General features: G+C 60.8%; 3 protein-coding genes across 3 annotated transcripts in view; 1 reads left to right on the forward strand and 2 right to left on the reverse strand.

Moving 5' to 3' along the window:
- Positions 1–8: 8 nt before the first annotated feature.
- On the reverse strand, positions 9–3,088 carry LOC117009212. Its single transcript, XM_033083453.1, has 4 exons — positions 2,210–3,088; positions 1,873–2,150; positions 1,493–1,734; positions 9–24 (listed from the first exon to the last, which is right to left on the reverse strand). Exons 1-4 carry the CDS (start codon positions 2,691–2,693, stop codon positions 9–11), a joined length of 1,020 nt encoding a protein of 339 aa, XP_032939344.1. The 5' UTR covers positions 2,694–3,088.
- A 405-nt stretch (positions 3,089–3,493) lies between these two features.
- On the reverse strand, positions 3,494–9,651 carry FTSJ1 (FtsJ RNA 2'-O-methyltransferase 1; the record flags this gene model as incomplete). The annotated part of the gene is given in 12 exon segments (XM_033083630.1): positions 3,494–3,598; positions 3,889–3,992; positions 5,650–5,706; positions 5,709–5,732; positions 5,834–5,935; positions 6,042–6,099; positions 6,236–6,288; positions 6,386–6,464; positions 7,725–7,821; positions 8,751–8,820; positions 9,532–9,600; positions 9,603–9,651. Coding segments are annotated over 12 exon segments (867 nt in total), but the record flags the coding sequence as incomplete, so codon positions are not given.
- Positions 9,652–10,066: 415 nt separating this feature from the next.
- Positions 10,067–10,324, forward strand: part of GPKOW (G-patch domain and KOW motifs) — a 29,602-nt gene continuing 29,344 nt past the window's right edge. Inside the window, exon 1 of the mRNA XM_042780085.1 lies at positions 10,067–10,146. The gene's annotated coding sequence lies outside the window, so the exon portion shown is untranslated. The remainder of the gene's footprint in view (positions 10,147–10,324) is intronic.

A 10,324-nucleotide genomic window follows, 5' to 3' on the forward strand; every position in this document is an offset into this window, starting at 1 on the left:
GAACCGGCTCAAGAGACACCAAAACTGGAACCAGAGACCCCAGAATTGGCACCAGAGACCCCAAAGTGGAACCAGAGACCCAAAATTGGAACCAGACAGCCCAGAACCAGCACCAGAGACCCCCAAACTGCCCCAGGACAATGAGAATTGGCACCAGAGACCCCAAAACCGGCACCAGAGGCCCCCAGAATTGGCACCAGAGACCCCAAACTCCCACCAGAGACCCCGAAACTACCCTGGGACAGCGAGAATTGGCACCAGACAGCCCAGACTGGCACCAGAGACCCCAAAACTGGAACCAGACAGCCCAGAACCAGCACCAGAGACCCCAAAATTGCCCCAGGACCGCAAGAATTGGTACCAGAAACCCCCAGAATTGGCACCAGAGACCCCAAACTGGCACAAGAGACGCCCAGAACCGGCACAAGAGACCCCAAAATTGCCCTGGGACAGCCAGAATTGGCACCAGAAACCCCCAAACTGGCACCAGAGATCCCAAAACTGGCACCAGAGATCCCAAAACTGGCACCAGAGACCCCAAAACTGCCCCTGGGACAGCCAGAACCGGCACAAGAGACACCAAAACCAGCACCAGGCACCCCAAAACTGCCCCGGGACAGTGAGAATTGGCATCAGAGACCCCAGAATTGGAACCAGACAGCCCAGAACCAGCACCAGAGACCCCAAAATTGCCCCAGGACAGCAAGAATTGGCACCAGAAACCCAAAACCGGCATCAGAGACCCCCAAAGTGGAACCAGAGACCCCCAGAATTGGCACCGAAGACCCCAAAACTGGAGCCAGGCATCCCCCAAAACTGCCCCTGGGACAGCCCAGAGCACCTCTGGGGAACCCCCCCAAACCTCCAGACACCCCAAATCCCACTGGGAACCCCCAAAGTTCAGGGCTTTCCCCTGGGAATCTCCCAAATCCCAGGGGATCCTTTCAAACCCCCCCAAATCCCCCAAATTCTCAGGGGTTTCCCAGGTCCCTCAGGAGCCCCCAAAGCCCCCAGGATCCCCAAAGCCCAGGGGGATCCCCCCCAAATCCGGCTCCAAACCCCCCCAACACCCCCCAAACCCCTCCCCCACTGCCAGGACCTCTCACAAACACCAAGGGGCCCCCCAAAAATTCCCTGGGACCCCCCAAAAAATCCCAGGAACCCCCAAAAAAATTCTCTGGCACGTCCCAAAAATTCCCTGGGATCCCCCAAAAATTCTCTGGAACCCCCCAAAAATTCCCTGGGACCCCCAAAAATTCCTTGGGACCCTCCAAAAAATCTCTGGGACCCCCCAAAAGTTCCCTGGGACCCCCCAAATCTCTGGAACCCCCAAACCCCCAGGACCCCCCAGATTTTCCTCCCCTCCCCATTTTGTGTCAATAAAGGCAGCGCAGCCCCGGGCAGTGCCAGAACTGGGGGGGTTTATTGGGGGGCACAGGGGGGTCCTGGGGAGGGGTCCCAGCCTGGGACACCCAGGGGGGGTTTGGGACACCCCCAGTGTTCTTGTACACCCATGGTGGGATTTTGCACACCCATGAGATTTCTTGCACACCCACCCAGGGTCCCTGCACACCCACGGGGTCTCTGGACCCTCCTGAGAGTCCTTGCACGTCCATGGTGATTTTTACACACCCAGGAGGAGTTTGGGACACTCCTGAGAGTCCTTACACACCCACCCAGGGTCCCTGCACACCCAGGAGGGATTTTGGACCCTCCTGAGAGTCCCTGCACAACCATGCTGGGTTTTGCACACCCAGGAGGGGTTGGGACCCCCCTGGAGGCTCTGGCACCCTGTGATGGTTCTTGCACACCCACAGGGATTCTTGCACACCCATGAGATTTCTTGCACACCCACAGGGATTCTTGCACAACCATGCTGGTTCTTGCACACCCAGGAGTTGTTTGGGACACCCATGGGGGCTCTGGCACCCCTGTGATGGTTCTTGCACACCCACAAGGATCCTTGCACACCCACGGGGGATTTTGGGCACTCCTGAGAGTCCTGCACACCCACAGGGATCCTTGCACACCCATGGGGGTCTCTGGACACTCCTCAGAGTCCTTGCACACCCATGGTGGTTTTTGCACACTCAAGAGGGGTTTGGGACACCCAGGAGATTTCTTGCACAGCCACAGGGATCCTTGCACACCCATGAGGGTTTTGGACACCCATGAGAGTCCTTGCATGTCCATGGTGATTCTTGCACACCCAGGAGGGGTTTGGGACCCCCATGGAGGCTCTGGCACCCCTGTGATGGTTTTTGCACACCCAGGAGATTTCTTACACACCCACACAGGCTCCTTGCACACCCACAGCAGATTTTAGACACTCCTGAGAGTCCTTGCACACCCATGAAGGTTCTTGCACACCCACAGGGATCCTTGCATACCCATGGTGGGATTTTGAACATCCATGAGATTTCTTGAACACCCACGGGGGTCTCTGGACCCTCCTGAGAGTCTCTGCACACCCATGGAGGTTTTTGCACACTCAAGAGGGGTTTGCACACCCATGGAGCCTCTGGCACCCCGTGATTGTTTTTGCACACCCAGGAGAGTCCTTGCACACCCACAGGGATTCTTGCACACCCATGGGGGATTTTGGACCCTCCTGAGAGTCCTTGCACACCTGTGCAGGTTTTTGCACACCCAGGAGAGGTTTTTGCACACCCATGAGAGTCCTTGCACACCATGGTGGTTTTTGCACCCTCAAGAGGGGTTGGGACACCCAGAGATTTCTTGCACACCCAGCCAGGGTCCCTGCACACCTACGGGGATTTTGGACCCTCCTGAGAGTCTCTGCACACCCAGGAGAGGTTTGGGACACCCATGGAGGCTCTGGCACCCCTGTGATGATTTTTGAACACCCACACAGGGTCCTTGCACACCCATGGGGGGGGTTGGGACACCCACAGAGGCATTTGGGACACCCATGAGAGTCCCTGCACACCCGTGGAGGCTCTGACACTCCTTTAACGGTTCTTGCACATCCATGAGATTTCTTGCACACCCACCCAGGGTCCTTGCACACCCACAGGGGATTTTGGACACCCATGAGAGTCCTTGCAGGTCCATGTTGGTTTTTGCACACCCAGGTGGTTTTTGGCACACCCGTGAAAGTTCTTTCACACCCCCAGGTTTCAGTCCGAGAGGCTGAGCCGGTTCAGCTCCTCACAGGCTCCTTCACCCTGCCCTGGGGGTCCCTGCCCGCCCCTCCCCACCCTGGGGATCCATCCTCACCCCTCCCCCACTCTGGGGATCCATCCTCACCCCTCCCCCACCCCGGGGATCCATCCTCACCCCTCCCCCGCCCTGAGGATCCATCCTCACCCTCCCCCACCCTGGGGATCCATCCTCACCCCTCCCCACCCTGGGGATCCATCCTCACCCCTCCCCCGCCCTGGGGATCCATCCTCACCCGTCCCAGTCCCAATCCTAGTCCCAGTATCCATATCAGGTCCCTGCTGCCCCTCCCCCACTCCTGTCCCCTCCCCCCCCCTCTGCCCCTCCCCCGCCGCAGGCTGCAGGCTCTGGCGTAGGGGGGGGCGATGGGAGGGGCGGGGGGGGGCACGTAGCTGTAGGGCTGGGCTGGGTCCAGCTGTGGGAGAGGAACCAGTACGGACCAGTATGGACCAGTATGGACCAGTATGGACCAGTGCCCTCCCAGTACAGCCTCAGTGCCCTCCCAGTGCTTCCCAGCCCATTCCCAGTCCCCCCAGCCCCATTCCCAGTCCCTCCCAGTCCATTCCCAGTCCCCCCAGTCCCTCCCAGTCCCCCCCAGCCCCATTCCCAGTCCCCCCCAGCCCCATTCCCAGTTCCCCCAGCCCCATTCCCAGTCCCTCCCAGTCCCCCCAGTCCCCCCAGTCCCATTCCCATTCCCAGTCCCACCTGCAGGGGGTAGGTGCGGTCGGGGTCGAACCCGCTCAGGTCCCCGCAGGCCACGAAGGGAGCGATGGCCCGGGAGGGGCCCGGGAGGGGGGACAGGGCCAGGCCTGGGACACGGCGGGTCAGGGGGGCTGGGACACCAAAACATCCCCGGGACCCCCCCAAAACATCCCCGGGGACACCAAAACATCCCCGGGACCCCCCCAAAACATCCCGGGACACCAAAACATCCCCGGGACCCCCCCAAAACATCCCCGGGGACCCCCCCAAAACATCCCCGGGACCCCAAAACCTGCCCGGGACCCCTCAAAATGTCCCAGACACCCCCAAATCCCCCAGACACCCAAAATCCCCCAGGGACCCCCCAAAATGTCCCCAGACACCCCAAATCCCCCCAGACACCCCAGAATCCCATCAGGGACCCCTCAAATCACCTCAGGGACCACTCAAAGCATCCCCAGACACCCCAAAATCACCCCCAGACACCCCAAAATCCCATCAGGGACCCCCCCAAATCCCCCCAGACACCTCCCAACAACCCCCAGAATCCCCCAAATTCCCCCAGGGACCCCTCAAAGCATCCCCAGACACCCCAAAATCCCCCAAACACCCCCAAAATCCCATCAGGGACCCCTTAAATCCCATCAGGGACCCCCCAGATTCCATCAGGGACCCCCAAACCCCTCCCCAGGGACCCCTCAAAATGTCCCCAGACACCCCCAAATCCCATCTGGGACCCCCCAAATCATTTCAGGGACCCCAAATCCCCCCAGGGACTCCCAAAATCCTCCCAGAAACCCCAATATCCCATCAGGGACCCCCAAAATCACCCCAGGGACCTCTCAAAATGTCCCCAGACATCTCCCAACGACCCCTAAACACCCCAAATCCCCTTAGGGACCCCAGAATCCCATCGGGGACCCCTCAAAATCCCATCAGGGACCCCCAAAATGTCCCCAGCCACCTCCCAACGACCCCCAGACACCCCCAAATCCCTCCAGACACCCCCAAATCCCATCGGGGACCCCTCAAATCATCCCAAGGACCCCCAAAATCACCCCAGGAACCCCTCAAAACATCCCCAGACACCCCCAAATCCCATCAAGTACCCCTTAAATCCCATCAGGGACCCCAAAATCCTCCCAGAAACCCCCAGATCCCCCCAAGGACCCCTCAAAACATCCCCAGACACTTCCCAACAACCCCAAATCTTATCAGGGACCCCCAAAATCCCATCAGGGATCCTCCAAATCCCATCAGGGACCCCCAAATCCTCCCAGAAACCCCAAAATCCCCCAGACATCCCCAAATCCCATCAGGGACCCCCAAAATCTCATCAAGGACCCCCAGATCCCCCAGGGACCCCTCAAAACATCCCAGGGACCCCAAAATCACCCCAGGAACCCCTCAAAATGTCCCCAGACACCCCAAATCCCATCGGGGACCCCCAAAATCCCCCCAGACACCCCCAAATCCCATCGGGGACCCCTCAAATCCCATCAGGGACCCCCCAAATCTTCCCAGGGACCCCTCAAAACGCTCCCAGACACCCCAAAATCCCCCCAGACACCCCCAAATCCATCAGGGACCCCCAAACCCCTTCCCAGGCACCCTTCAAAACGTCCCCAGACACCCCAAAATCCCCCAAACACCCCCAAATCCCATCAGGGACCCCTCAAAACATCCCCAGACACGTCCCAACGACCTCAAATCCCCCAGGGACCCCCCAAACCCCCCCAAACCCCCCCTGTCCCCCCCACCCACCAGCACCCGGCTCCAGCAGCGCGTTCTCCGCGCAGGGCACGAACCCCTCGGGGGGCTGTACCCACGGCACACCACGAAAGCCTCTGCAAAAACAGCGGGGTGGGGGGGTCCCCCAAACTCAGGGGGGGCCCCAAACCCGGGGGGGTCCCCAGGAAGGGGAGGGGTCCCCGGGAGGGGCCCTGACCGATGCTGGAGTTGCGGCTGCTGCGGGGTTTGGCGCAGGTGACGTCGGGGAAGAAGAGGCGCAGCTGGGAGTAGAGCAGGGTCACGTCCTTGCTCTGAAAATCTGGGGAGGGGTCCCAGGGGTCAGCACCCCTTTTTGGGGTGGGGGAGGAGCCCCAGACCCCCCTCAAATTTTTTTTTTGGGGGGGATTGTCCTGATTTTTGAGGGCTCACCTTAGCCACGAAGGTGCCGCCTTTCCTCAGCACGTGCGTGGTGATGTTGAGAGCCTGGAGGGGAAAACCCAAAAAAACGGGGGGAGACCCAAAAAAAAGGGGGAGACCCCAAAAAAAGGGGAGTTTGGGGGGCTCAGGGATTGGGGGGGTCCCCAGGGGGTTTTGAGGGGGGTTGAAGGGACAAACTCACAGCCAGCAGCAGCTGGGCCTGGATGTACTCGTCCAGGTCGTGCAGGCCGGTCACTGTGGGGGATTTGGGGTCAGGGGGGTTTGGGGGGAGTTTTGGGGGGTTTTTGGGGTTTTTGGGGGGGGTCCCGGGCTCCAGCCCCCCCAAACTCACCGTCAGGGGCTCCATCACACACCACCAGGTCAGCAGGGTGCCCCTCAAAGTGGCGCTGGATCTGCTGGGCCGTGGAGGCCTGGGGGGAAAATGGGGAAATGGGGATGGGGGATGGAAATGGGGTTTGGGGGAAATGGGGATGGGGCTAGGGGTGGAATTTGGGGTCTAGGGGATGGGATTTGGGGTTTGGGAGATGGAATTTGGTGTTTGGGGTTGGGGGGAAATGGGGATGGGAGCTGGGGGGAATGGGGATGGGGGCTAGAGGTGGGATTTCGGGTCTGGCAGATGGGACTGGGGTTTGGGGTCTGGGGGAAATGGGTCTGGGGTCTTGGGGGTGGAATTTGAGGTCTGGGGGATGAGGGGAAATGGGGATGGGGTCTGGGGGATGGGATTTGGGGCTGGGGGATGGAATTTGGGGTCTGGGGGAAATGGGGATGGGGTCTGGGGTCTGAGGGGGAAATGGGATTGCGGGATGGAATTTGGGGTCTGGGGGGTGGAATTTGGGGTCTGGGGGAAATAGGGATTGCAGTCTGGGGGGTGGAATTTGAGGTCTGGGGTTGGGGGAATGGGGAATGGGGGCTGGGGGATGGAATTTGGGGTCTGGGGGAAATGGGGATTGGGGGGAAATGGGGATGGGGCTGGGGGTGGAATTTGGGGTCTGGGGATGGGATTTGGGGTTTGGGGCTGGGGGGAAACGCAGTCTGGGGGTGTAAAGGGGTCTGGGGATGGAATGTGGAGTTTGGGGAGGAGAAATGGGGTCTGGGGGTGTAAATGGGGTCTGGAGGGGAGAAATGGGGTCTGGGGGATGGAATATGGGGTGTGGGGAGGGGCTGGGGGGGAGAAATTGGGTCTGGGAGGAAAGATTGGGTCTGGGGGCTGAGATTTGGGTCTGGGGGGGGTCAGTGGGGTCTGGGGGCTGAGATTTGGGTCTGGGGGCTGAGATTTGGGTCTGGGGGTACCTGGGGGGGAGAGCAGCACCCAAGGGAGCCCCTGGGGGGAAGAATTTGGGTCTGGGGGTTTGGGGGGACCCCGGGGTGCCTCAGGGGGTGCAGGGTTGGGGAGGGGCTGTGGGGTCTTCAGGGGCCTCAGGGGGTTTTGGGGAGGGGTCTCAGGGGATTTGAGGAGGGGTCTCAGGGGATTTTGGGGTGCCATGGTGGTTTGGGGGGCTCAGGGGGGTTTTGGGGAGGGGTCTCAAGGGGTTTTGGGGTCTCAGGGATTTGGGGAGGGGTCTCAGGGGTCTCAGGGTTTTGGGGAGGGGTCTCAGGGATTTGGGGAGGGGTCTCAGGGGTCTCAGGGATTTGGGGAGGGGTCTCAGGGTGATTTTGGGGAGGGGTCTCACCTTGGTGATGTCCCCCTGGATCTGCAGCACCCCTGGCAGCGGGGCCATCGCCTGCAGATCCACGGCCACGATCGGGGCGGGGGGGCCGGGGGGGGCCCTGGGGGGCACAAGGGGTGAGAGGGGACAGGGACCCCAAAATACAGAGAGTGACCCCAAAATACAGAGTGACACCGCCCAGTGACACCCCCAAACCCACAGGGACCCCAAAATACACAGAGGGACCCCAAAAACAACAGTGACACCCCAAAACCACACAGGGACGCCACAGTGACCCCAAAACACAGAGTGACCACCCCCAAAACACACACTGACCCCCCCAGACCCACAGTGACCCCCCTGTGACCCAGTGACCCCAAAAACCCCCTGAGCCCCCCAGACCCACTGTGACCCCACAGTGACCCCACAGTGACCCCCACAGTGACCCCACAGTGACCCCCAAACCACACTGACCCCAAAACCCCCCTGAGCCCCTCAAAACAACTGTGACCCCACAGTGACCCCCAAAATACAGTGACCCACACAGTGACCCCCCGGTGACCCCTCCCAAACCTTCAGTGCCTCCCCAGTGTCCCCCAGTACCCTCCCAGTATCCCCCAGTGCCCTCCCAGTGTCCCCCAGTACCCCCAGTTCCCCTCCCCAGTGTTCCCCAGTGTCCCCAAGCACCCTCCCAGTGCCCCCAGTGCCCTCCCAGTATCCCCAGTACACCCCCACTGCCCCCAGACCCCCCCAGTATCCCCAGTACCCCCCCCAGTGTCCCCCAGTGCCCTCCCAGTATCCCCAGTTCCCCTCCCCAGTGCCCCCCTGACCCTCCCTGAACCCCCCCCACTCCCAAACTGGGATTCCCAGTGCTCCCAGTTGGGATTCCAGTGCTCCCAGTGCCCTCCCAGTGCTCCCAGTGCTCCCAGTTGGGATTCCCAGTGCTCCCAGTTGGGATTCCCAGTGCTCCCAGTGCTCCCAGTTGGGATTCCCAGTGCTCCCAGTGCTCCCAGTTGGGATTCCCAGCGCTCCCAGTGCTCCCAGTCCCACCTGAGGTGCCGGCTCAGCACTTGGCTCCAGCTCCCGGGGGCAGCGCAGAGATCGACGGCACGGCGCACCCCTGACCAGTATGAACCAGTATGAACCAGTTACAGGCCAGTATAGACCAGTTACAGACCAGTATAGACCAGTATAGACCAGTATAGACCAATGACACACCACTGAACCAGTGACACCAGTATAAACCAGTTACAGACCAGTATAAACCAGTTACACACCCCTGAACCAGTGACACCAGTATACCAGTTACAAACCAGTGACACCAGTATGAACCAGTATAGACCAGTTACAGACCAGTTACACCAGTATACACCAGTGACACATCCCTGAAGCAGTGACACCAGTATAAACCAGTATATACCAGTATACACCAGTTACAGACCAGTTACACACCCTAAACCAGTGACACCAGTATAAACCAGTTACAGACCAGTGACATCAATTACACACCAGTTAGACCAGTTACAGACCAGTTACACACCAGTTACACCAGTAACACAGCAGAGAGACCAGTTAAACCAGTTACACCCCAGTTACACACCAGTTACACACCAGTACACACCAGTTACACACCAGTGACACCACTGACACACCAGTGACACACCAGTTACACACAGTACACACCAGTTACACACCAGTACACACCAGTTACACACAGTTACACACCAGTCACACCAGGACACACCAGTGACACATCAGTTACACACCAGTACACACCAGTTACACACCAGTCCCTCCCAGTCCCCCCAGTCCCCCCCAGTCCCCCCAGTACCCTGGAAGAGCTGGAATCGCTGCTCCAGCTGCAGCAGTTTGAAGGCGCTGCGCGCTCTCCAGCCGCCCCCTTGGCCAGCCTGTAGTAAATGTCGCGTTTGTCCTTGGACGAGCGGCCCATGGCTGACCCCTGCAATTCATGAATTTATTAATTAATGATTTTATTAATTAATTAATTAATCTCCCGCTGTTCTGATATCAAACCAAACTCACCGCAGCTCCCGCTGAGCCACTGCGCATGCGCCACCCCAGGCCCCGCCTCACCGAAACCACGCCCCCGATAAGGCCCCGCCCCCGACTGCAGCCTCCGCGCACGCGCGCCCCCCGAAGCCCCGCCCCCTCGCTGTGGCCACGCCCCACCGAGATCCCCCAACGCAAGCTTCGCGCATGCGCAGCCCCCCGAGGCCCCGCCCCCGCCGCAGCCCCGCCCCTCGCCGCAGCCTCCACGCACGCGCGGCCCCGCCCCCCCGGCGCGCGCGGCTCCCCCTCCCCCTCACACCCTCACAACCCCCCCACTCCCAGCAGCCCCACCCGGCCCCTCCCGCTTATCGCGGTACCGGGACACGGCGGGGAAGGAGCGGAGAGGAACCGAGGGAAGCGCAGAGGAACGGGAGCGGTGAGGGCGGAGCGGCGGCGGCTGAGGCGGGCGGCGGGCGCAGCGCGCGTGCGCGAGGCGGGAAGCGCGAGGTTGTGGGGGGTGCTCTGTGCGGCACTGCGCGTGCGCGAGGCGGGAAGCGCGAGGGCAGGGTGGGGCTCCGTGTACACTGCGCATGCGCGGGGCGGGAATTGTGAGG

The sequence above is a fragment of the Catharus ustulatus genome, chromosome 32, assembly GCF_009819885.2.
Source record: "Catharus ustulatus isolate bCatUst1 chromosome 32, bCatUst1.pri.v2, whole genome shotgun sequence".
Classification (NCBI taxonomy): Eukaryota; Metazoa; Chordata; class Aves; order Passeriformes; family Turdidae; genus Catharus; species Catharus ustulatus.